The following is a 26,431-nucleotide window of genomic DNA, read 5'->3' as shown; positions in this document are numbered from 1 at the left end:
TCCAAAACATTTTGTTTTGTTAACTTCTATTAATTGTTTTACAAATTTTCTAATCAAAGTAAAGCTGAATCAGAATAGAAAAAAAAGGCAAGGATACACAGAAAGAAAAAGGATCCACTGAGCTCAGGGAAAAATTAGCCTATGATTCCTATAATTCAACACTTCAAGTGTCAAAGCAACCATCCCCAAATTACACACATACCAGTTCTTATATTTGCCACTTGGAATTCAGAAGAAACAATGGTAAAATAGTTGTCAGGTTCCCAGACATGCCCAACAAGAGTCTATTCCATGACATTTCCAAGCATAGTCTGAGTTCTAGACTCATTTACAGCTGGAGGCAGTGTGATATAGAAAGAGCACAGCTGTGGAACCTGTGGAACCTGTCAGAGTTGGGCAGAAATCCTGGCTGCCAATTACTATCTGATCAAACAAAATTCATTTAACTTTTTTGAGTCCTAATTTCCAGATCTTTAAGAGAATATTGCCTATCATAGAGAGGTTTTACAAGGAGTAAAGATAATACAAATCAACCAGCAGCATCTATGACAAAATAAGTACTCAATAAATAGAAGCAAGTATGTATATTATCCTCATCCCTTCTCTATTACCATCTTTTTTTTATCCCCTATCCTGAAGTAAGCACCCTAACTCAGTAGTCATTAAATAGAACTTAGAGCCGAAACCGGTTTGGCTCAGTGGATAGAGCGTCGGCCTGTGGACTGAAAGGTCCCAGGTTCGATTCCGGTCAAGGGCATGTACCTGGGTTGCGGGCACATCCCCAGTGGGAGGTGTGCAGGAGGCAGCTGATCGATGTTTCTCTCTCATCGATGTTTCTAACTCTCTGTCTCTCTCCCTTCCTCTCTGTAAAAAATCAATAAAATATATTTAAAAAAAAAATAGAACTTAGAATATACAATCAGAAAATCTGGATTTATGCCGAAACCGGTTTGGCTCAGTGGATAGAGCGTCGGCCTGCGGACTGGAAGGTCCCGGGTTCGATTCCGGTCAAGGGCATGTACCTGGGTTGCGGGCATATCCCCAGTAGGAGATGTGCAGGAGGCAGCTGATCGATGTTTCTCTCTCATCGATGTTTCTAACTCTCTGTCTCTCTCCCTTCCTCTCTGTAAAAAATCAATAAAATATATTTTAAAAAAAGAAAATCTGGATTTAATTCCAGGCATTATCTCTTATGAGATATGGAACTTTAGACTAAGTATTTAATTTCTCTGAACCTTAAATTGCTCATGATAAATAAGTATTTTAATAATTGACTTCATTTATAAATTGGCATAAATTGTTCAGTACCAGAAATTTTAGCTTTTACCTATCCCAAACTGCTCCTGCTCAAAAATACCTGTCCTCCAAGATCAAGTGTGCACAATGAGCAAATTAGCACAAACTAGTGTCATAGGAGGAAGAAATAAACTACTAAGTAGCTCACTGATGAGATCCCCTTTATACTCCCAAACTTTAGGATATACTTGTTAACCCAAATAAAACTCTTTTATTGAAGGAAATCCTAGCCAAAATTTTAAATTAACTTAAGATGTTTCTGTCTTTACCCAACATAGAAATTTGCATTCTGAGAAACCTTTCTTAAGCAGTCTCTACTCATTTTAGCTTAGCTCACTTCCTGTTCCCCCAAAATAGTTCCCATGATAAAGGCAGTGTGGACCCTAAAGTAGAGCAAGTAAGTATGTTCAAGTTGAAGAGTAAGTGTCCTTGACATAATCTACTAAAAAATAATCAAACTGGTCAAAAGATGGAAAAAAGGCAAAGATTTTTCTTTGTCTCTCTATAAAAAACACTTTCTATTTTAAATATTATTTCCCTGAAACAATTTCAAAAATCCTGTCCTGTTTGAGAGAATGTACTTTTTGGAAAAGTTTTGTTATTAATAATACAATTTAATAATTAAAGTCAATAGGAAACAAAAAAACTAACGAACAACTCAAGGACTCAACCACTCTCTAGAGCCAAAAGAACTTGTCAACTAAACACCTTAGTCTAGCCTTAGCTGGTTTGGTTCAGTGGATAGAGCGTCAGAATTCGAACTGAAGGATCCCATATTCTATTTCGGTCAGGGGCACATGCCTGGGTTGTGGGCTCGATCCTCATCCCTGATCCCCAGTCCCCAATCCCCGGTGGGGGGCATGCAAGAGGCAGCCAATCAATGATTCTCTCTCATCATTGATGTTTCTATGTATCTCTCTCTCCCTTCCTCTTTGAAATTAATAATCTACTTTTTCAAATAAATACTTTGGTGTAACTGGACAGTACTTCCAAAGTGTAGGAAAACAACAAAATGAAAACTGAATTCTCAGGATAAAAATCACTTAGGCAGTAATTTAACTAACCTTAAGAAAATCCTCACAACATAAAAACCACATACTTGCCCTGAGAGGAGATATATTTATGTAGGGTGTTGATTATAACCCAACCAGGTATACAAAGGATACAGAAAGATCTCAAAAGCCTTTCAAATGGGTATTTTTAGTTCTCTTAGTTCCCGATACACAGCACCAAAGTTAGCAGTACAACAGCTCACAAATCAGCTACCACATTAACTTCCACAAAGTCTTCTTCATCTTCTAAGCCTGTCTGAGCCTCAGGATGGCACCTAATGCATCATGCAGTCCAAAGTTTAAAGGCTACTAAGATAAACATCTCTTTCCCCCAGTAAGATCAAAATACCTCACTGATGTAAAGGTTAGGACCACAAAAAAGAAAATTGGAGCCACTGATGGTGGCTCTTGGCACCATGGTACTAAGAGTACTAACATGTTTAAAGGAGGCTACATGAGAAATAATATGGCTTAATTAGGGATATTACCAATAAGTCAAAAAGTGCTTCCAAGTTACATGATGGTAGCAAGAGGGGAAAAGGAAAGCGGTCAGGTAGGGGGGAGAAAAAGCTTTACAGCAGACAACTACCTGGGAAAGAAATAGTCACCAGACAGGTTAAAACATGTTTGCATTTGCCAATACTTAGTAGTTGCCACACCATATACTTGTCAGATTTCCCAACATGCAAAACAAAACAAAAAAAAAAAAGACACCTTTGTGAAGTACTTATCTTCTGACTTCTATAACGAGATTACTTCTGGAATGGGGGCAATTTAACTTCCTGCCCTCTCCCTTTGACTCCATCAAAATCCTAAAAACCTGCAGCAAACTGAGATTCACCTCAATTTGAAGGCTTTTCATGTCAAGTTGAATAAAAGTTATTGCAATATCAATAAACTGTAAGATCACTTTTCTATTTGAAAACCATATCCACACTTCTCCTAGATTTTAGAGTATTTTAAAAGGGCTAAAGTTTGTAAAAACAAGAAATAGAGTAGATGTGGCAGCCACTCAACAAGTTTATCAGTAAAATGCCTCAAGTAAAAGTTTTTTTAAAAAATTGTGAGATAAACTCCTAGTAGTGCTACTGAGGATACCATGTTACTAATATGGAAACTGAGAAATATCCAAAATATTCTGAAAACAGAATCTTCTTCTAAAAATAGGGAGGATAAGCATTTGCCAACATAGAAACTACTGGTTCTTAAAAATGATCATCACGTGGGAGGCTTTCTATAAATACTTTAGCTCTGAACTGCAATAATCCTAATCTTTCAAAGAATATTTTGGTCATGCCTTATCACTAACAAGCGAATTTTTGGGTGCCATTATATTGACACAAAGTATTCTGCTACCTTTCTTCTTTTTTTTTTTACTTCAACCACAAACTGTTGGTTTATGAAAAGATCGACAAACCAAGCTACCACACCACTGAATTCACTTTCAATCATTAAAATAAAAACAAGTATCTGTCACAGTTAAGGCCTCCAACTTTTTCTAAGAAATCTACAATAACTAATACCGTATGGTTCTAAAACCGCACAGGCACGGCCATCACTTTGGAGGCATATCACATACATTGACTTAAGTTGGAAAGAGAGAAACCTTCAGGCAATCAGCAAGCGGCGACTACACCCTTGTACTTTAAGTTATTTAAGAAGCCAACCGTCCAAGAACTTTTGGGGACGGGAGTATTTAAGGCACTTTCCACGTAAAGATAGATCATTTGTGTCTCCTAATACCGCAGAGCCCTAACCCCCTCCAGACACACAGGATGGTGGGGCGGAAGTGAAAACGAGGGGGGAAGCCCGCCGTGAAGACGAACGGGCAGGCGGAGACGCAACCCTTCAATTTAAAGGAATTTTGAGATGAACTTCTCCTAGACGCCCTCCCTCATTTCCCACTCGCTTCCTCCTCTCCGCGGGGAGGTCTGTGTAATTGTGACTCATGGCCAATTTTTTTTTTAATAAATAAATGAAAGACACACCCTCCGGGTGGCACTGACATAATCGCCCCCACGGCACCCTCCCCTCCCCCGACACACACCCCGCTTCTCCTCTCGCTGCTGCGGCTGCTGCTCCTCCCCGCGCCTCCTCCCGGCCTCTTCCTCTCCCCGCTCCTGCCGCCCGGGACCCCGCTCCGAGCGGAGGCAACGAGGCTGCAGCTGGGGCTCCGGCCACGAGCCCCGAGACGGGCAGGCTGCCTGCCGAGGGCCAGCGCCACTCGGGGGGCCGAGCCCGCGGCGGGGCTCCGGGCCGCGGCGGGTTCCCCGCGCCCTCGCCCATTTTCTCTCTCCCCTGCTCTGGGTTTCCACCACCTCAGCCACTTCCTGTATCGCAGCCCGACTCCCTCAGCCCGGCCACTTGCCCCGACGGGGGCTGGCGGCGGGGACCGCGGCGGCCGGGGCAGCTTCCCACCCCGCCCAGTGTGGGCTGGGCGCCCGGCGGCGGCGGCGGCGGGTCCTCAGCCCGCCCGCGCCTCACCTGTATGTAGTTGTTCTCACAGTAGTCCGCCACCCGGGTCAGGTTCTGGTAACTCTCTATCAGCGCCCTCTTGCCGGACGGGATCTCCTCCTCTAGTAACATCTGCAGCTCTGCCATTTTCCACCCCTCCGCATCGCTTCCTCTCGCGTTAAAGAGACAGGCGGCAGGGTCCGCGGAGACTCCGAGCGCCTCGCCGCCGGGATACAAGCCGCTCGCCCGCCCGCCCTCCCGCCCAGTATTGTGGGACTGCACCTCCTCCGCTTCCTCCTTGCCGTCTCCACCCCTTCCACCCACTTCGCGCGACGCCGCCAGCTCGTTCTCTCGCGAGCCTTCAGCCTTTCCCTCCTCCTCCCCCACCACGGGATTCCCCCCCACCCCCCTTTGACATGATCTTCTGGGAATTGTAGTTTCCCACAGCCTCCCCGTCGAAAGCGCATGCGTCCTAGAGAGCCCCGGAAAAGAGAACGCGGGCCACTCGGGGCAGACGGGTGCGGGGGGGAGAGGGGAAGTGCGGAGTTTCCTAAAAGCGCCGGAAGGGGGCGCCCCAGGGTGATTCCAGAGAAGAAAATATTTCCCGAGAAGGCTGTGAAACTGCAGAACTTTGAACATGGAACCTACCACACCCCATACTCCCACAATTTATTCAGGATATATCATAGGTCTAAATATAAAATGTAAAGCAATAAAGTTTCTGTCGGAAAGCATACAGTAATTTCACAAGCTTGGGCAGGCAAAAGTTTCTTCACTAGAATACAATAAGTACTAACAAAAAAAAAAGGAAAAAATTGATAAATTGCTCTTTAATAAAATGAAAATATAACTCATTTTTTCCTGTTGCTGCGATAACAAATTTAGCAACAAGACAAAACTAATTAATTAGCTTACAGATCTGGAAATCAGAAGTCTTGGTTGGCTAACATTAATGTGTAGATAGGGCTTTGTTCCCTCTGGAGGTGCTAAGGAGGATGCATTTCCTTGCCTTCTTCAGCTTGTAGAGCCTATATGCATTCCTTAGTTCAAGCAATCCCTTCTTCCATCTCCAAGTCAGCAGCAGAGCATCTCGAATCTCTCTCTGACTCTGCTTCTATCACCACATCTCCTTTTCTCTGACGCTGACCATCATCCCTCCCTCTTATAAGGACCCTATGATTACATAGGTTTCACCTAGGATAACCCAAGATAATCTCCCCATCGCAAAATCCTTATCTTGATTACATCTACAACGTCCCTTTTGCCATGTAAAGTAATATACTCACAGTTTCCAGGAATAAGGACATGGACATCTTTGGAGGACCAATAGTCAGCCTACTATAACCATTATTAAAATTAAAACATTTTGTTCATTAGAGGACTAAGTAAAAAGAACCCTGGCCGGTGTGGCTCAGTTGGTTGGAACAGTGGCCCATACTCCGAAAGGTGGCTGGTTCAATTCCTGCTCAGGGCACATACCCAGGTTGCAAGTTTGAACCCAGGTCTGGCATGTGTGGGAGGCAGCCAAACGATGTTTCTCTCTCAAAACAATTTAAAAATAAATAAAAAGATAAGCCATAACACATACACTTGAAAGAGGATGCATTCCAGAATATACATTTTTAAACAACCTCCTCCAAGTCAATTAAAAGATAAGCAATTGAATGAAAAATGGACAAAAGAAGAAGACTGTACTTCACAAGAGGCCAAGAAATATATGAAAAGGCATTCAACTCATTACTCATCAAGGATATGCAAATTAAAACCATAATAAGATAACAGTACGCTCTAAGGATGCAGTGCAAAATTAAAAAGACTACATTGCGTATCCATTAGAATGGCTAAGATTTAAATCCCAATAATAGCAAGTGCTAGTGGAATGTGAAAAACTAGACTCAAATACATTACTGGCTACAAACTGCTACAGCCCCAGCGGAAAAGTTTATTAATGTCTTATCAAGTCAAACATACACCTAATATATAACCCAGCATCCTATTCCTAAATATTTACCAAGAGATGCGAAAATTTATATCTATACAATATCCATTATATAAATGTTTATAATAACTTTACTCATAATCGCAAAAAGCTGGGAACAATGCATATGTCCTTTAACTCTATGAACAAACCGGTATACCCAAACAATAGAGTACTATTCAGCTATAAAATGTAATAAACTATATATAAATACAAAGTCATGGATGAATCACAAATGCATTTTGCTAAGTGAAAGAAGCCAGACACCCCACTCCACATCCCAAAAAAGGCAGACAATATCTAGTGTTGACAATAATGTATTGCATCTAACACACACACACACACACACAGTAGGGTATATACATGAGTATACAAGTATAAAAGGGCACAATCACTTTGGAAGTATCAATTTGGTTGGCGGTACATATTTTATTAAGTCCTCACAAGAGGATATTTTTCCCATTGATTTTTAGAGAGTGGAAGGAAGGGCGAGCGAGAGAGAAACATTGAGGTGAGAGACACATAGATTGGTTGCCTTCCAACATGTCCTGACCAGGGCTGGGCATCAAACTGGAACTGAGGTACCTACCCTTGACTGGGAATCAAATCTGCAACTGTTCCTCAGGCTGACACTCCAACCATTGAGCAAACCAGCCAGGGTTGGCAGCTCCTATTACATTGATTTTAGAAAGAGTGACAGGAGGGTGAGAAACAGAGAGAGAGATATACAAACATTGGTTGCCTCCCGCACATGCCCTGACCAGGGCCTAGGATCCAGAATGCAATCAAGGTACCGGTATGTGACCTTGACTGGAATCGAATCCAGGACCCTTCAGTCCTTGAGCCGATGCTCTATCCACTGAGCCAAACCGGCTAGGTCCTAGCAGCCGCTAGGACATCTGTGCTCTTTCTGTAATATCTGAATTCTTTGTCATGTGTAGCCACCAAAATACCTACCCAGTTATTTTAATAGTAAGCAAATATTAGAGATTTCCTTTAATTCTTTCAACAAAGAAGTGTCCTAGCCTTTGCTGAGCAGCTGTATGTGTGTGCTGGGCATCCCATGAGGGATGTCCGACTGCCCGTTTAGGCCCGATCCCAGTCTGACATCCCTCTCAAAATCCAGGTCTGCTAGCTCCCAACCGCTCGCCTGCCTGCCAGCCCAGTCACCCCTAACTGCCCTCCCCTGCAGGCCTGGCCCCCCCAAACTGCCCTCCCCTGCAGGCCTGATCACCCCTAACTGCCCTCCCCTGCTGGCCTGATTGCCCACAACTGCCCCCCCCTGCTGGCCATCTTGTGTCCACATGGGGGTGGCCATCTTGTGTGCTGGAGTGATGGTCAATTTGCATATTACATCTTTATCAGATAGGATTAGAGGTCTGGTGCAGGAATTTCTGCATGGGTGGGTTCTGGCTGGTCCCCCCCAATCAGGGTGGAGGTGGGAGTGATGGGGGCGGGGATGGCTGGGGGGAGGGGCCACAGGCAATTGGTGCCCTGGTCGAACTCCCGGTGGAACTCCAGGTTGAGGGGACAATTTGCATATTAGCCTTTTATTATATAGGATTTCATCCTTTCTCCACTAATTATTGTTTATTTTTTTTAGCCTCACCTGAGGATATTTTTCCATTGAGTTCTAGAGAGTGGATGGGAGGGAGGAGGAAAAGGAGGAGAGAGAGGGAGAGAACGAAACATGTATGTGAGAGACACATTGATTGGTTTCCTCCTGCATATGCCCAAACCAGGGCCCAGGATAGAGCCTGCAAGCCTTCAACCAAGGTACCTGCCTTTGACTGGGAATCGAACCCATGACCCTGGATGACTTTCTAACTACTGAGAAACATCAACCAGGGCTCTACATTAATTTAGAAATATATGTATATTTTTATTGATTTCAGAGAGGAAGAAAGGAGAGAGAAACATCAATGATGAGAGAGAATCATTGATCAGCTGCTTCCCATACACCCCACACTGGGGATGGAGCCCAAAACCTGGAAATGTGCCCTGACAGGGAAAAGAACCCCAACTTCATGGTTCATAGGTCAATGTTCAACCATTGAGCACACCAGCTGGGCTCCACTAATTTTTAATGTCTGCCTATCTTTGGGTTCTTTATTCTGACCCGCTAAACTAGTTTTTTTCAGTCAACATCACACTCATTAATTACTACTGATTGTTAAGTATGCTATTTTTCAGGGTCAATTCTTTGTGGTAGAGATTGCTATTTGTTCACCAAGTCCAACCACCGCCCCCTCCCCTGCATATTTATTATTTTTTAAAGAGATAATTTTTTTAAAATATATTTTTATTGATTTCAGAGAGGAAGGAAGAGGGAGAGAGAAATAGAAACATCAATGATAAAGGAGAATCATTGATTGGCTGCCTCTTGCACACCCCCTACTGGGAATCGAGCTTGCAACCTGGGCATGTGCCCTTGACCAGAATCAAACCCGGGAACCTTCAGTCCCAGGCCGATGCTCTATCCACTGAGCCAAACCAGCGAGGGCCTCTGCATATTTAGATAGACTAAAATTGCTTGAAGTTAAGTGGGACCAATGAAATGTTGGTGGAAAGTGGTTTTTGTCACTTCCAGACCTGGCTCCTAAAAATATCCCTTGAGATTCTCTATGCCATCTCTCTAACCTCTTCTGACTGGATGCAGTGGAGCCAGGGTAAGACTCTAAGGTCCTACGGGATGATGAAGTCACTAGACAGAAGGATCCTGTATTCCTGGATGACTAAATGGAGTAGAATCCACCTTCCCCTGGCTCTTCTTCCACCAAGTATTGCACTATGGCATAATGAAAGGTAAACTTTATTGTGTTAAACCTCTGAGTTACTGCAGGTGTTGACTGTAGCAGTTAGCCTACCCTAATAATAACTTTCCTTCATGTTCTTTTGAGATTCATCTTGTCTGTTCTGGGCCTTACTTTAGGGTTTTCAGTCAGTTTATAAAGTTCCTCAGAGTCCTGTGGGAATTATAATTGGAGTTATATTGTATTTATTTATGGATTAATTTGAAAATATTTTTTATCTTTAAAGTTTTGAATATAATTAACATATGTCCATTTATCCAGGTCTTTTTATGCCCATTGATAAATTTTATGATTTTTCTTCTTTAAGGTATTACACATCTTTTATTTGTTTCTAGTGAAATTTATTTTTATTTTATTTTATTTGTTTCTAGTGGAATTTATTGCTAATACTTTGGAACTTATTGCTGTGATAAATTGATTTCTCTGATAACATTATCTAATTTATTACTTTAACAGATCACTATTGATTGTTCTTATGTTCAACAAACTGCTGAACCTTTTCCTAGTTGTAATAATTGTAGCTTCCCTTAAATTTTCTATGTAGATAACATATCATATGCAAATAATGAAATATTTACGTTTTCTTTCCTGATTCTTATATCTTATTCATTTTTTTGTCTTGTGGTATTAAGACTTTATCCTCTAAAAGTGTAGTTTCAAAAGAAAGTGAAGATGAAAGTTTGTAGTTTTACTTTTTTATGTTTAACTCTTTAATCTACCTGGGCTTGACATTTTTATTCCTAAATTCTAATAGGAAACTGTAGATTTTGTGTATTCATCTAAAATTATTTATCTTCTTGAACTCGTATTAATTTCAATAGAACTTCAGTCTACTCAATATTATTTTCTAGATAGACAATTGTATTATCTAAAAATAATAATTTTGTATTTTTTTCTTTTAAGATATTTATACCTCATTTCTTTTCTTTTTCTTTTTTTTTTAAATATATTTTATTGATTTCTTACAGAGAGGAAGGGAGAGGGATAGAGAGTTAGAAACATTGATGAGAGAGAAACATCGATCAGCTGCCTTTTGCACACCCCCTCCTGGGGATGTGCCCGCAACCAAGGTACATGCCCTTGACTGGAATCGAACCTGGGACCTTTCAGTCGCAGGCCAACGCTCTATCCACTGAGCCAAACCGGTTAGGGCTCTTTTCTTTTTCTTATTTTATCTAATTGGCTATGATTTTCAGAAACATGGCTGGTCTCTTTATCTGCTATAAGAAGATACTGTAGCCTGGGTAGCTTAAACAACCGAAATTCATTTCTTACAGTTCTGGAAGTCCAAGGTCAAGGTGCCAGCTGATTTGGTTTCTGGTGAGAGCTCTCTACCTGGCTTACAGATGACTGCCTACTTGCTGTGCTCTCACACGGTGGGAGAAAGAGTTCTGGTGTTTCTTCCCCTCCTCAGAAGGGTGCCAGTCCTATTGGAGTAGAGTCTGACCCTTATGACCTCACTTAAGCTTTAACATAGTAGTCATGTTGGGGGTTAGGGCTTCAACCTAAGAATTCTGAGGACACCAACATTCAGTCCATAACTGCCAAGGGTTGTCTTCTCTTTATTTCTTTCTTTTTTTTTTTTAATATATTTTATTGATTTTTTACAGAGAGGAAGGGAGAGAGATAGAGAGTCAGAAACATCGATGAGAGAGAAACATTGATCAGCTGCCTCCTGCACATCTCCCACTGGGGATGTGCCCGCAACCCAAGTACATGCCCTTGACCGGAATCGAACCCGGGACCCTTCAGTCCGCAGGCCTACGCTCTATCCACTGAGCCAAACCGGTTTCGGCTTCTCTTTATTTCTGTTAGCAGATTTTAAATGTTTACCTTTGTATATATTCCTGGAATAAATTTTGTTTAGTCACTCTGAGAACAACAATTAGAACAATTGTGGTGAATTTTGTATTGAGTCACCATTCTTAGAGAAGCTAGAACTGTATCTCCAGAATTCTCTTCCCTGTATTGTTCTAACTTAGGGTTGGCCATAAGAATTACTGCGAGATTTGGCAGAAAAAGTGAAGCAGCTCTGAAGGGTACCAGGCACAGAGTAGCAACGTGGCCCACAGTTTCTCTAAGTCTTAGGTCAGGCATGAGTTCAGCTCTATGGAGATTGGTGCCATTTTATTCTGAAGGTTATCCATGTTATTGAGTTTAGAGGTGGTGAGATAATATAGGATTCAATTTGTCCTGATTAGTTCCAATTTGTCTTTAGGGGTTTCAGTTTGTGTTTGCTCTTCCCTATTTCACATCAGTTTCTGAATATAAGACATTCTGACTTACAGCAATTTTAGGCTCACCTCCAGACACAGAGGCCGTAGTCTTCTATAAGCCTCGTTACCAGCCTCACAAATATATAAAGTCTAATCCCTGTAATTAATCTTATGCCATATCAATCATAGTGGTCCTGCTTTCCAGATCAAATTGTAGCTGGTACAAAAGTATATAGTCTATAGACTTATGAACAAAGTACAAACTCCTTTGCATTGCATACATGACCTTCAACCAGCTTTTCATCCAATGCCTTGTCCCACCTTCCTTCATATCTATGGTTCCTTCACACGAACAAAGTTACTACTTATCACATAGGGTGTGCGGTCCCACCTTTCCCTAGAATGGTTCTTTCCCATCTTCTCTGCTTGTAAATACCATTTCATCCCAGAAAAAAACAGTTCAAATGTTGCTTCCTCAGTGACATCTTCCCCATCTGCATCAGATACATTTGCCAGGTAATCACTCTCTTGTCTTCATGGCACTTAAATTTTTTTAATATAAATTTTAATTGAATTTTCACACACACAAAGAAAAATAAACAAATCTTTTTTTTTTAATATATTTTATTGATTTTTTACAGAGAGGAAGGGAGAGAGATAGTTAGAAACATCGACGAGAGAGAAACATCGATCAGCTGCCTCCTGCACATCTCCTACTGGGGATGTGCCCGCAACCCAGGTACCTGCCCTTGACCGGAATCGAACTTGGGACCTTTCAGTCCGCAGGCTGATGCTCTATCCACTGAGCCAAACCGGTTTCGGCAATAAACAAATCTTAGCTACATATTTTTTCCGACATATTTCAACAGAGTCCCACAAAGTGAACGTAGTCATGTAACAAGCACCTAATTCAAGAAACAGAACATTAACAGAACCCTAAAATTCCTTCATCCCCTTTTCAGACGCTATACCTCCAGCCTGAATTTGAACATACATTGGTTTTGCCGGATTTTGAACTTTGTATTAATGAAATCTTACATTTTTGTGGATCTAGATTCTTTTTCCTTAACATTATGCTTATGTGAGGGTGCTGAATAGGTGTGGTTCATTGTTCCCATTGCTCGTCAGTAGTTCGTATTTATCTACTCTACTGCTGCTGGTCACTGAGTTGTTTCCACGTTTGGGGCTATTTACCAAATAGTGCTGTTATAAACATGCTGTAAACCAGCTTATTACAGAAGCTTAACAACGTTTTAAAAATGAAGTCCTAGATTAGAAATAAACACCCACCCCTTTTTTTAAAAAAAATTATTTTATTGATTTTTTACAGAGAGGAAGGGAGAGGGATAGAGAATTAGTAACATCCATCAGCTGCCTCCTGCACACTCCCCACTGGGTATGTGCCCACAACCCAGGTACGTGCCCTTGACTGGAATCGAACCTGGGACCCTTGAGTCCACAGGCCAACGCTCTATCCACTGAGCCAAACCGGCTAGGGCACAACCCTTTTTTAAAACTATGCATGACTGCCAAAACCGGTTTGGCTCAGTGGATAGAGCGTTGGCCTGCGGACTGAAGGGTCCCAGGTTCGATTCCGGTCAAGGGCATGTACCTGGGTTGTGGGCACATCCCCAGTGGGGGATGTGCAGGAGGCGGCTGGTCGATGTTTCTCTCTCATCGATGTTTCTGACTCTCTATCTCTCTCCCTTCCTCTCTGTAAAAAATCAATAAAATATATTTAAAAAAAAAAAAAAAAACTATGCATGACTGACTAAATTGGAACTGTAAAGAATGCATAAGAACAAGAAAAAGGTAGAAAAAGCAGTAGATAGTAAACATATCAAGTCTTCCTAGTTTGAGTAAATTAGAAAAAATTATTAGTCTCTAACACGTTGGTGTTCTGTTAAAAGCCCAAGATCTAAAGCGAGCGTTTCTTTTTGTCTGGGTTGACTGACCCCAGGCTCTGCTACTAACCAAGGTGCGCGGCCTTGGGCAAAGCAGGTAATGAGTCAATTTCCTCATTCGTACACACCCTCGCTTGTTTTTGGAATATGTCTCATAAGCTTGGCAAAAACCCGGCCGTCGTCCTTATTACCTGACGGCACTTTTGCTTTCTTATCCATAACCTCGAAGTTATTAAGCATCAGGAGCAGGAAACGAGATCCCAATTTCCTAACTGAAGTCTGACCACACCAGGACCCCTGCGATAAATACCGCAGCAGGTCCCTCTGGCGGAAGCGGATGTGGTATTCTGAATTTGTTCCAGGCGCGGCGCAGTAGGAAGGAGGGGTTTCCGCCGCGAGCGCTCAGGGGCCTGCGCACCCAGAAGCCTAACCGGAACAGGTGGGAGGAACACCAGCCTCCGGGAGGTGGAGTCCGGAAGCGCCAAGCCGAGGAAGACTACATTTCCCACAAGTCCTCGGGGCAGGCGTCAGGGACATTACCGAACAGGCCTTGCCCGGCAGTACCCAGGTAAACGCCGGCACTGCGGCTTCGAGGGAAGAGTAATTGCTATAGGTTTGTAGTGGTAGATTTGTACTAGTAAACCTCCTAACCCATCCCGAACTGACAAGAAGGACCTGGCGACTTTGGGGGTTTCCGGGCCGCCGGACTCCACCCCCACGACCCATCTCGGCCCCCCACAGTGGGCCTGGGAGCGATTTCTAGGGGCCTCGGGACGCCGGGCTTGTGCAGGAAAGGTGACGGTCCGGGTACCCCTCTAGGGTTGACGATCCGCACAAGTTCCTCCCCCGCTCTCCCCCCCGCCCCGTGGCCTATGAAATCGGGAAGGAGCTAGGCCGGCCCCGCTTCCTCCATGTTAGAGAGGCAGGGGAGGGTGCGCTCCCTGTCCCGGCCAGACTGGCAGCAGGCGACCTGCCCCTCCTTCCTTTCGCTGTTGCTGGGACCAGCGTCCTTTCTCCTGGCGGCTAAAGCTGTCGGAGACTTGCAAGCCCAGCGCTGCGAAACACCTCCACGCATTATCCCGAAAACCTTTCATCCACCTTCGGGGTCGTGTAAAGATTGCCACGGGAGAGGCTAAGTTAACTTGACCTAGGTCACAGAACTTAAATGGTAGAATTTTAAAAAAAATGTTTTTATTGATTTGAGAGAGAGAACGGGAAAGGGAGAGAGAGATTGAGAAACAGATTGGCTGCCTCCTGCACGCCTCTTATTGGGGTGAAGCCCACGACCCGGTCGCGTACCCAGCCCGGGAATGGGTCCAGGACCTCCAAGTGCCCGGGACCATGCTCAGCCAACCGAGCCACCCCGGCCAGGGCTTAACTGGAGGGACTTCAGGCTCGCACCGAGCCTCTCCCGGTCTAAAGCCCTTTGTTTACGTCCCATCACCTTCCTCTAACCTTAACCTAACACGGCAGGCGCTGATGACCAGTCTTTTTTTTGGCCAGCAGTATGGACACGTGCTGCTCCCATGCTCGCCGCGCTGGTGTGTACGCCTGGGTCTGGTCTGTTCCCAAAGTGGACACCGCGCCCCCCGCCCACCCATTTCACTCCTTTTCGCGGATCTCGGGCCCTTCGTCGCCGCGGCCGGGGGGCGGTGGGTGGAGTTTGCAGCGCGGCAGGGGCGGCGGCCACAGCCAGCGGGTCCTCTGCTGGCTCTGGGCGGGGCCGCGGGGCGGGCGCGGAGGGCCGGAGACCCCGCCGCGATGGGGGGTGTGGCCGCTCCGCCCGGGGCCCGCGGGTGGGAAAAGGGCTCCGCGACCGCCGGCGGCCCGAGCCCCTCCCCCTCCTGCTAGAGATGGTGTTCCTCTCGGTGAGTTCTGCCTCCGCGGGCCGGCTCCGGGGCTCGGGCACGCCCCCGGGAGGAGGCAGGAGCGGGGCCGCCCGGGTCGGGGTGCCCTGGATAGGGCAGGGGAGCTGGCCAGCTGGGCTGCTGGGCCGCCTCCCTTTGGGCATGTGTGACCCGCGGCCGGCGCTCCTTGTTCCAGTTTCAGGCAGGCTCCTGGGAAAGCTGGTGCTGCTGCTTTCTGATTCCAGCCCACAGACCTTGCGACCGGGGCGGGCTCCGGCGGCTGGAGATGGCAGACACGAGATCCGTGCATGAAACCAGGTTTGAGGCGGCGGTGAAGGTGATCCAGAGTTTGCCCAAAAATGGTACGTGCCCTGGGGGCCCCGGGTGTACAGACCTCCCGCGGAGGCCTGGGAGGCCCCAGTTTCTGAACCTCACCTCCCCGTCATTCTCACCTCTTTTAATCTCTCTGCTTCGACTCGTGCTTACTTAACCCACTTCTTTTCTGCTTTAAAAGCAGTGTAACGAAAGGGAGGCATAATATGTGAATTGATTCCTTGCTGATTTTTCAAGCCTGAGACAAATACGTTATCCAGATTTTGAGTACCTTATAGTGTTGTTGAAAGCAAAAGCCTTGTTTTTTAATGACTGCGGTCTTGGGTATGCTAAAAACTGGCATGGGAACCTGGTGGCGCATACTCCCAAAATCTACTGTTTAAGCCTTTTGAAAACTTTGACATGACGGGAAAGAAATGAAAGAACAAATACGGGCCGGGAAGGGCTGGGGGAAGGGGTCAATTGGGGAAAAAGGAGACATATGTAAAACTGTAGACAATAAAAAACAAAACAAAAAAAAAACTGTTTTCACAGACAAGATCAAACACAATACCTCCCAAATCTTTGCAAATTAGCTATTCATAACTTCTTTCAATGCAATAGAACCAATGCCAATGTAACGTTTACATATTTCCTGTATGATATACAATACTTTCAACAATAAGAGGTCTTTTAAAAATTAAAAAAAGAAAGAACAACTACGTTCATTTGTAAAACTATTTATTGTAATATATATATATATTGCTTATATAATATATAATATTAATATATATGTATTTACTACTTTTTTTTGCTATTGTACTAGTTTCTCCTTATTATACTCATATTAGACCTGGGAGAAAAGTGATTCAGGTTGTTCTTTTGTATTTAATGTGTCATTTCTCTGGCTACTTCGAAGATTTTTCTCTACCTTTGATTTTCTGCAATTTGACTAGGATGTGTCTAGGTATGGTTTCCTTCATATTTATTTTCTTTGGGGTTGCAGTACTGTTTGAATTTATAAGTTTATGTCTTTGACCGATGTGGGAAAGGTTAAGGCCACTATTCAAATTTTCAGGGTTTTGTTTTTTTTTCTGTGGAGAAGCTTATTTTTCACTTTCTATCTTCCTGCAATATATCCTTCTGAAAAAAAACCCCCTATATTTTAAATGATGCTTTTAAGTACTATTATTGTGACAGAATGTAATACTAACTGAATACAACATTAATGTATGATTATAGTATCAAATGTATGATTTAATATCATCTTCTCTATTCTTATGAATCATCATTTGGCTGCATATTGAACATTCAACACCATTTAATAAAAATTAAGTGCAGATTCAAAAAGTTTGGAAACAAATATACACAAAATAGTATTCTTTTTTTAAAATGTATTTTTATTGATTTCAGAGAGGTAGGGAGAAGGAGAGAGTGATAGAAACACCAATGATGAGAACCATTAATTGGCTGCCTCCTGCACTTATCTGAGCATGTGCCCTTGACCGGAATCAAACCCAGGACCCTTCAGTCCGCAGGCCCACTCTCTATTCACTGAGCTGAACTGGCTAGGGCTAGTATTCTTTTGTAATGTCAACTATCAAATTGGAGGAGGAAATATGGGGGATTGAAAGATAAGAGTGAGTGAACAACATGTAAAGAAGTATTATAGGAACTCATTTAGGTAGTGATTTTATAAAATGTCTGGTTAAGAGGGCTTATAGAAAGGCATGATTCTCAGAGTTTTGTATAAGTTGTACCATCATCTTTTCTCCTAAACTACATATTTTTATATATTTTTGAAAATTGATAAAGCTAGACTTACTGTGTCTAGTCTACTACCTTTGTTGACATTACATATTCCTTATTATTTTTTACTTTCTTTTTTCTTTACATATCATTTATTAAGAAACCCATGTAAATGTAAATAAAGTTTCTATTAAATAATATTTAAGAAGATATTGCAGTTAAGATATCCTGCCAAATGGCACCTGTGTTGGACAATGTTCAAAATACTGTTATCTTCTGAAAGTAAATTGATATTGAGACAAAAGTAATGAATTATTAAATATTTACTTTTAAATTGTTTGGTTTGCCCTGGATTGTTTTTCAAAAAGTAAGATCATGTATATACTAGTACATATACATATTTATATCCCATACTAGAGGCCTGATGCATGAAATTCGTGCAAGAGTAGGCCTTCCTTCCCCCGGGCTGCCAGCAGGCACCCGGGACCTGGGCTTCCCTCGCAGCCCCGGATTTGTCTGAAAGGCCGTTGGAAGGACATCCAGTCTAATTAGCATATTATGTTTTTATTATTATTATAGATAATAAAAGCCTAACATGCTAAGTGTCAGGTCAGTTGTTCAACCAATCAAAGTGTAATATACTAATGATATGCTAAGGCTGCTCAACCGCTTGCTATGACATGCACTGACCACCAGGAGGCAAACACTCTGGCTGGTAGGTGAGCTTGCTGCTGGGGTCCGGCCGATCAGGACTAAGCGAGATAGGTCGGACATGCCCGGGAGCCCTCCCGCGTTCCCTCCCCGGCCCCGATTGTGCACCGGTGGGGTCCCTCAGCCTGGCCTGTGCCCTCTCGCAGTCCGGAACCCCTCGGGGGATGTCAGAGAGCCAGTTTCAGCCCAATCCCGCAGGCCAGGCCAAGGAACCCCACTGGTGTAGGAATTCATGCACTGGGCCTCTAGGCCTATATAATAAGAGAGTGATATGCTAATTAGCCATACATGCTAATTAGTCACGGCTGAATATGCTAATTAGCCATGACCAGTATGCAAATTTACCATCACTACAACACACAAGATGGCCGCCCCATGTGGCCACAAGATGGCTGGCAGGGGAGGGTAGTTGCGGGGGGACCAGGCCTGCAGGGGAGGGCAGTTGGGGTGATCGGGCCAGCAGGGGAACAGTTAGGCACCGATCAGGCTGGCAGGGGAGCAGTTAGGGGCAATCAGGTAGGCAGGCAGGTGAACTGTTGGGAACAAGCAGTCCTGGATTGTGGGATTGGGCCTAAATGGGCAGTCAGACATCCCTCGAGGGGTTCCAGATTGAAGAGGTTGCAGGCTGGGCTGAGGGACACACCGCCCTTCTCCGCCCCCCCCCCCCCCCCCAGTGCATGAATTTCATGCACCAGGCCTCTAGTCTATACTAATAAAAGGCTAATATGCTGATTAGACCAGGCATCTTCCAGACAAAGCCACGGTGGCAGGGGCCTAGGCAGAGGTGGTTAGGGGCAATCAGGCCGGCAGGGGGGAGCAGTTAGGGGGTGATTGGGCTGGCAGGGGGGAGCAGTTGGGGGCAATCGGGCTGGCATGGGGGAGCAGTTAGGGGGCGATCAGGCCAGCAGGCAGAGGCGGTTAGTGGTGATCAGGCAGGAGAGCGGTTAGAAGCCAGAGGTCCCGGATTGCAAGAGTGATGTCTGACTGTCAGGATCGGTCCTAAACTGGCAGTAGGACATCCCCCGAGGTGTCCTGGATTGGAGAGGGTACAGGCCGGGCTGAAGGACCCTCCCCCCTGTGTACGAATTTCGTGCTCTAGTCTCTAGCCCTATATAATAAAAGGCTAATATGCAAATTGACATAACTGCAGAATGACCGGTTGCTATGACATGCACTGACCACCAGGAGGGCAGACACTCAATACAGGAGCTGCCCCCTGGTGGTCAGTGCACTCCCACAGGGGGAGCACCGCTGGTGAGTGCCACAGTGGTGGCGGGAGCCTCTCCACCTCAGCAGCAGCACTAAGGATGTCCAACTGACAGCTAAGCTGTCAGTCATCCCCCATGGGTTCCCGGACTGCAAGAGGGTGCAGGCCAGGCTTAGGGACTCACCACCGCCCAACCCAGTGCACTGGGCCTCTAGTATGTGTGTATATATATATTATTGCTTTCAGAGAGGAAGGGAGAGGGAGAGAGAGATAGAAACATCAATGAAGAGAATCATTGATCAGCTGCCTCCTGAACATCCCCTACCGGGGATTGAGCCCACAACCCCGGCATGTGCCCTTGACCAGAATTGAACTCGGCACCCTTCAGTTGCAGGCTGATGGTCTATCCACTGAGTAAAACTGGCCAGAGCAATATATATATGTGTGTGTATGTGTATATATATATATATATATATATATATATATATATATATGTGTGTGTGTGTGTGTATATATATATAAAATATATAATATGTTATATATTGTACATATTATATATATATTATATATATATAATGGCCTGTGCCCTCTCGAAGTCCAGGACCCCTCACACCTTACCGCCCACCTGCTCACTGCTCCTTACTGCTCAGCTTGCTGCTCCTTAGTGCTGCATGGAGGTGGGAGAGACTCCCGCCACCACTGTTGCACTAACCAGCCGTGAGCCCGGCTTCTGGCTGAGCAGCACTCCCCCTGTGGGAACACACTGACCACCAGGGGGCAGCTCCTGCGTTGAACATCTGCCCCGTGGTAGTCATTGTGCATAATAGCAACCAGTTGTTCTGGTCATTCTGCCGTAACGGTCGCTTAGGCTTTTATTATACATATATTATAATATATATATATATATATATATATATATATATATATATACACACACACACACATATATATATAATATACACACATATATTGTATATATTATATATATATAATCTTTTTTTTTTTAAATACATTTTATTGATTTTTTACAGAGAGGAAGGGAGAGGGACAGAGAGCCAGAAACATCGATGAGAGAGAAACATCGATCAGCTGCCTCCTGCACATGTCCCATCGGGGATGTGCCCGCAACCAAGGCACATGCCCCCGACTGGAATCGAACCCGGGACCCTTCAGTCCCCAGGCCAACGCTCTATCCACTGAGCCAAACCGGTGCTGGCTATAATCTTTTTTTAAAAAATCCTCACTGAGGATGTTTTACAAAAAAAATTTTTTTTTTAGAGAGAGAGGGCAAGTGATGGAGAGTGAGAGAGAGAAACATTGATGCATGTGAAAAACATCCATCAGCTGCTTCCTGTACTCACCCTCACTTGAATTGAACCTGCAACCCAGGCATGTGCCCTGATCAGGAATCCAAGCCCACAACCCAGGAATGTGCCCTGACGGGGAATCCAACTGGCAACCTTTGGGTGTATGGGAGTTTCAATCAACAGCCACACCAGCCAGGGTGGTTTTTTTTTTTTTCTTTTTGCTTTCCAGCCAGGGTTTGTTGTTTTTTCCTTTTTGCTTAATCTGTACTTAAGGCCTAAGGTTATAATGAATCCTATAACATCTATGTCTGGTATTCCCTTGACCTTTAAAATTTTAAATCTTAGATAATACTTTAAACACATATATCAAATTTATCATGTGTGAGAAACTTAAGGACAGAAATTATACTTTCATTCAGTGTCTTACAGAATACCTTCATTATATGTTATCAGTTTTGGCTGTAACCTATGCTAATGTATATGTCATCCACCTTAACCAAAACCTTTAAACTTTATTTGATTCATTTCCTGAAGATATTGTAAGTTGAGGATTTTGATGTTTTAAATTTAGATCTGTCTACTTAAATAGATAACAATTTTTAACTGTAGTTTTAAAAAAATTTCCCTCTGCTATATAAAGAAGGACTTTTCATTGAAATAGTATATCTAATAGATACTCCTAAATGAGCATGTGTTGTAGAGATAATTATTATTGTGATTTTGGAATTAATTATTCACTCTTGGCCAAACCTGAAACACCAGCTCTCATCTTGTCTCCCATAATTTTCACATTCATATACTACTAGCTTTCGATTACTACATGTTTATTATGTAATCTATAAAGTTTTTTTTTGTTAATCCTCACCTGAGGATATTTTTCCATTTTTTTTAGAGAGAGTGGAATGGAGGGAAAGAGAAAGAAAGAGAGAGAGAGAGAGAGAGAGAGAGAGAGAGAGAGAGAGAGAGAAAGAAACAGAGAAACATCCATGTGAGAAAGACACATTGATTGGTTGCCTCCCGAACACTCCTCAACCTGGGCTGGGTATCAAACCTTCAACCCAGGTACCTGCCCTTGACTGGGGATCAAACCCAGGACCCTTCAGTGCATGGGTTGATGCTCTAACCACTGAGCATACTGACCAATGCAATCTATAAAGTTTTTAAAATATAAAAATTTTTATAGTTTTAATATTTATATTTATAATTTTTGATATAAAAGTAATATATACTGACAGTAAATATTTTAAAAACAAACGAGCAAAAGGAGAGTAAAAATAACCTGTATGTCTACTATCCAGAGATCCTCTTTTAACTATTTGATGTCTTCTTCTACTATACTTTTAAAATATATATATATTTTTACTAGAGGCCCGGTGCACAAAAATTTGTGCACTCGGGGATGAGGGGGCGTCCCTCAGCCCGGCCTGTGCCCTCTCACAGTCTGGGACCCCTCGGGGGATGACCATCTGCTGGCTGAGGCCTGCTCCCCAGGGGATTGGACCTAAGATGGCAATCAGACATCCCTCTGGCAGCCCGGCAGCCCTCAGGGGATGCTCACTTGCCAGCAGGGAGCAGACCTAAGCTGCAGTCGGATATCCTTAGCGCTGCTGAGGAGGCAGGAGAGGCTCCCACCACCACCGCTATACTGACAGCCATTGGCCTGGCTTGTGACTGAGCAGAGCTCCCCGCTGTGAGAGCACACTGACCACCAGAGGGCAGCTTCTGCATTGAGCATCTGCCCCCTGGTGGTCAGTGTGTGTCAGAGTGACCAGTCATTCCCAGTCTTTCTGCTGTTAAGGTCAGTTTGCATATTACCCTTTTACTATATAGGAAAGAGGCCTGGTGCATGGGTGGGGGGCGGCTGGTTTGCCCTGAAGGGTGATCCGGACCAGGGTGGGGGTCCTTCTTGGGTGCCTGGCCAGCCTGGATGACAGGTTGATGGCTGTTTGCAGCTGGTCACACCCCCTTCAGGGTGGGGGTCCCCACTGGGGTGCCTGGCCAGTCTGGGTGAGGGGCTGAAGGCCGTTTTCAGGCTGGTGGGCAACTGAAGCTCCCAGCCTCTTTTTTTTAAATATTTTTTTTATTCTGGGATTTATTTACCTTCCATAGCTGTCACTAGAGCTGAGAGCCAGCTCCAGCTCTGAGGCTGTGGCTGGATGAAAGCAGGTATCTGGGTTTGTTTAGCTTCTATAATTGAAACTCTCTGGCCATCACTGGCGCTCTAAGCTCTGAGCCCACTGACAGCTGAAAGCAGGTTTCTGGGTTTGTTTAGCTTCTATAATTGCAACATTGTTGCATCTGGAGCTCAGAGCTGGGCTGCGGCAGGCAGGGAACCTTGGCTTCCTCCGTCACTGGAGCAAGAAAGCCTCATGTTCGCTTCAACTGCGTGGCTGCTGGCCGCCATCTTTGTTGGCAGTTAATTTGCATATCTCGCTGATTAGCCAATGAGAAGTGTAGAGAAGTTATGGTTAATTACCATGTTTCTCTATTATTGGATAGGATTGATTTCTGAGAGGAAGGAAGAGGGAGAGATAGAAACATCAATGATGAAAGAGAATCATTGATCACTGCCTCCTGCATGCCCCCTACTGGGGATTGAGCCCACAACCTGGGCATATACCCTTGACTGGAATCAAACCTGGGACCTTTCAGTCCATAGGCCAATGCTGTATCCACTGAGCCAAACCAGCTAGGGCTGATTTACTTTTTTTTTTTTTTTAAATATATTTTATTGATTTTTTACAGAGAGGAAGGGAGAGAGATAGAAAGCTAGAAACATCGATGAGAGAGAAACATTGATCAGCTGCCTCCTGCACATCTCCCACTGGGGATGTGCCCGCAACCCAGGCACATGCCCTCGACCGGAATCGAACCCGGGACCCCTCAGTCCGCAGGCCGACGCTCCATCCACTGAGCCAAACCGGCCTCGGCTGATTTACTTTTTAAATAATCATTCAGGTTACTGGGTATAACACATACTGAAGGGAAGGCAAGAATAGAATCAACCAGCAGGGAAGGTGGTGTAGTCCAGACAGGAAATGACACTTGCTTGGACATTAGTGGTAGGGTGAGGGATTGAGAGGAGAAGTTGGGTATATATAAACATTTTTTTTCATCGACTTATTGTTTTCCATATTTATGCATTCATTGGTTGCTTCTTGTATGTGCCCTGACTGGGGATAGAACCTATAACATTGGCTTATTGGGCCAACACACTAACCAACTGACTTACCTGGCCAGAGCTGTTTTTTTATCTATCGAACTGTGTTAGGCATTATTAAAATGTTGTCTCAGAGTTTTTAAAATTGAAAGAGTAAAACAACTAACAGAGCCATAACTTTCTTTTTGTAGGATAGAAATAATTATTTGAACTATTAATGAACTATTGAAAATTACAATATGTATAGCTCAGTGACTTTGTAGCCTTAGATCATCAATTGTATTCTCCAAGTGACCTTTATTTATTTATTAATATTTTTTCAAGTGACCTTTATTTAATGTTATTTTTCCAAAAGGTTCATTCCAGCCAACAAATGAAATGATGCTCAAGTTCTATAGCTTCTATAAGCAGGCAACTGAAGGCCCCTGTAAACTATCAAGACCTGGATTCTGGGATCCTATTGGAAGATATAAATGGTAATTTTATATAGAGATCTGTGAAGGAAATTTTATTGTAATGATAGTTATTTATGTGATTATATATATATATATAGATATATATATATATATCTATATATATATATATAATCTACTAACATTTTATCTAAGGCATCACTCTTGTCCCACTATCTATATAATAAAAGCCTAAGCCTTCGTTAGGGTGGAACGACCAGAATGACCAGTCTCTATGATGTGTACTGACCACCAGGGGGCAGACGCGCAATGCAGAAGCTGCCCCCTGGTGGTCAGTGCACTCCCATATTATCCTGTGCATAAAATGTTCTAAGTATAGGATACAATTTTTATCATTGTTGTACTCGTTTTTTAAAATATATTTTATTGATTCTTTACAGAGAAGAAGGGAGAGAGATAGAGAGTTAGAAACATTGATGAGAGAGAAACATTGATCTTCTGATTCCTGCACACCTCCCACTGGGGATGTGCCCACAACCAAGGTACATGCCCTTGACTGGAATTGAACCTGGGACCTTTCAGTCCGCAGGCCGATGCTCTATCCACTAAGCCAAACTGGTTAGGGCTCATTGTTGTACTCTTAACACAATTTCACACAAATAGGAATATCTTGAGGAAGAGAGGAAAACAATAAAACCACAGGCTGTAGGTACACCAGAGATAATAAAGAATTTTCAGTTAGTCTTTCCTTTTCTGGAGTTGTTTTCTTTTTATTATGCTAAGAGCAACTCCCATACAGAGTTAAAGGAACTTTCCTGCCTGTTTGACGTGACATGAAAAATAGTGAATTGTAAAGTGACGTTGTTTTGAGCCTTTAAGATAAAAAATAACTAGGAACATGATTCAGGTACTGCCTACTAACATTTTATCTAAGGCATCACTCTTGTCCCAGTATCTATATAATAAAAGCCTAAGCCATCCTTAGGGTGGAACGACCAGAATGACCAGTCACTATGATGTGTACTGACCACCAGGGGGCAGACATGCAATGCAGAAGCTGCCCCCTGGTGGTCAGTGCACTCCCACAGAGGGAAGCTGGGCTCATAGATGCAGGCCGGGTTGAGGGACCCCCCCCTCCCCAGTGCATGAATTTCTTGTACTTGAATAAAAATTTGATTTTTAAAGAAATGTATTGATTTTGTTTTAGAGAGAGGAAGGACGAGAGAGAAAGAGTGGAAGAGAAGCATTGACTTCTTCTACTTATTTGTGCATTTATTGGTTGCTTCTTGTATGTGCCCTCACCAGAGATTGAACCCCAACTTTGGTGTATTGGGACAGGGCTCTAAACAACTGAGCTAAGTGGCCAAGGCTAAAATTTTATTTTTAATATATTTAAAAGAATAATAAAATATCCAGAGTCGCCCTGGTTGGGTAGCTCAGTTGGTTAGAGCATCATCCCGATATGCCAAGGTTGCGGGTTCAATCCTTTGTCAGAGCACATACAAGAATCAACCAATGAATGCAAAAATAAGTGAAACAATAAATTGATGTTTCTCTCTCTCTCTCTCTCTCTCTCTCAAATCAATCAAATAAATGGAAAAAAGAAAAATCCAGAGATAGCTTTGCCATTTTTCTTTTTCTTTTAAATATATTTTTATTGATTTCAGAGAGAGGAAAGGCCAGGGAATAGAGAGATAGAAACACTGATGAGAGAGAAACATCATTAATTTGCTGCCTCCTGCATGCCTCCCACCAGTGATCGAGCCCATAATCCTGGCATGTGCCCGGACTGGGAGTTGAACTGGTGACCTCCTGGTTCCTGGGTTGACTTTCAACCACTGAGCAACACTGGTCAGGCAACATTTGATGTTTTAAGTACTCCTGAAGACTGTATAAATATCTAACAAAACGTCTAACTAGACTGTTCATTATGAATAGAGCATGCTAATTGGTGAAGTATGTCTTAAGAGCCACACATTTTGAAGGCTAAATTTCTTCTTTCTGAAGAGTCC

The 26,431-nt window shown here is 43.6% G+C and overlaps 2 protein-coding genes across 11 annotated transcripts in view; one reads left to right on the top strand and one right to left on the bottom strand.

The window, feature by feature from the left end:
- Window positions 1–5,127, bottom strand: part of ABI1 (abl interactor 1) — a gene marked incomplete at its 5' end in the record, with an annotated part of 95,806 nt that extends 90,679 nt beyond the window's left edge. For 3 of the 6 annotated variants that reach the window (XM_081093239.1, XM_081093242.1, XM_081093243.1), the window contains one exon: window positions 4,833–5,105. In XM_081093239.1, the coding sequence (XP_080949365.1) occupies window positions 4,833–4,949 (117 nt within the window). Of the gene's footprint in view, window positions 1–4,832 lie in introns of all 6 variants that reach the window. The other 3 variants (XM_081093238.1, XM_081093241.1, XM_081093240.1) reach the window with 3 other exon arrangements.
- Window positions 5,128–14,202: 9,075 nt separating this feature from the next.
- ACBD5 (acyl-CoA binding domain containing 5) overlaps window positions 14,203–26,431 on the top strand; it is a 59,962-nt gene continuing 47,733 nt past the window's right edge. For 2 of the 5 annotated variants that reach the window (XM_081104198.1, XM_081104202.1), the window contains exons 1-3: window positions 14,203–14,281; window positions 15,757–15,922; window positions 24,362–24,482. In XM_081104198.1, the coding sequence (XP_080960324.1) occupies window positions 15,847–15,922; window positions 24,362–24,482 (197 nt within the window). In that variant the 5' untranslated portion in view covers window positions 14,203–14,281; window positions 15,757–15,846. Of the gene's footprint in view, window positions 14,327–15,756; window positions 15,923–24,361; window positions 24,483–26,431 lie in introns of all 5 variants that reach the window. The other 3 variants (XM_081104201.1, XM_081104200.1, XM_081104199.1) reach the window with 3 other exon arrangements.

Source organism: Myotis nattereri (assembly GCF_964212035.1).
Source record: "Myotis nattereri genome assembly, chromosome: 1".
Taxonomy (NCBI): Eukaryota; Metazoa; Chordata; class Mammalia; order Chiroptera; family Vespertilionidae; genus Myotis; species Myotis nattereri.
This window is presented reverse-complemented; position numbering and strand designations above follow the sequence as displayed.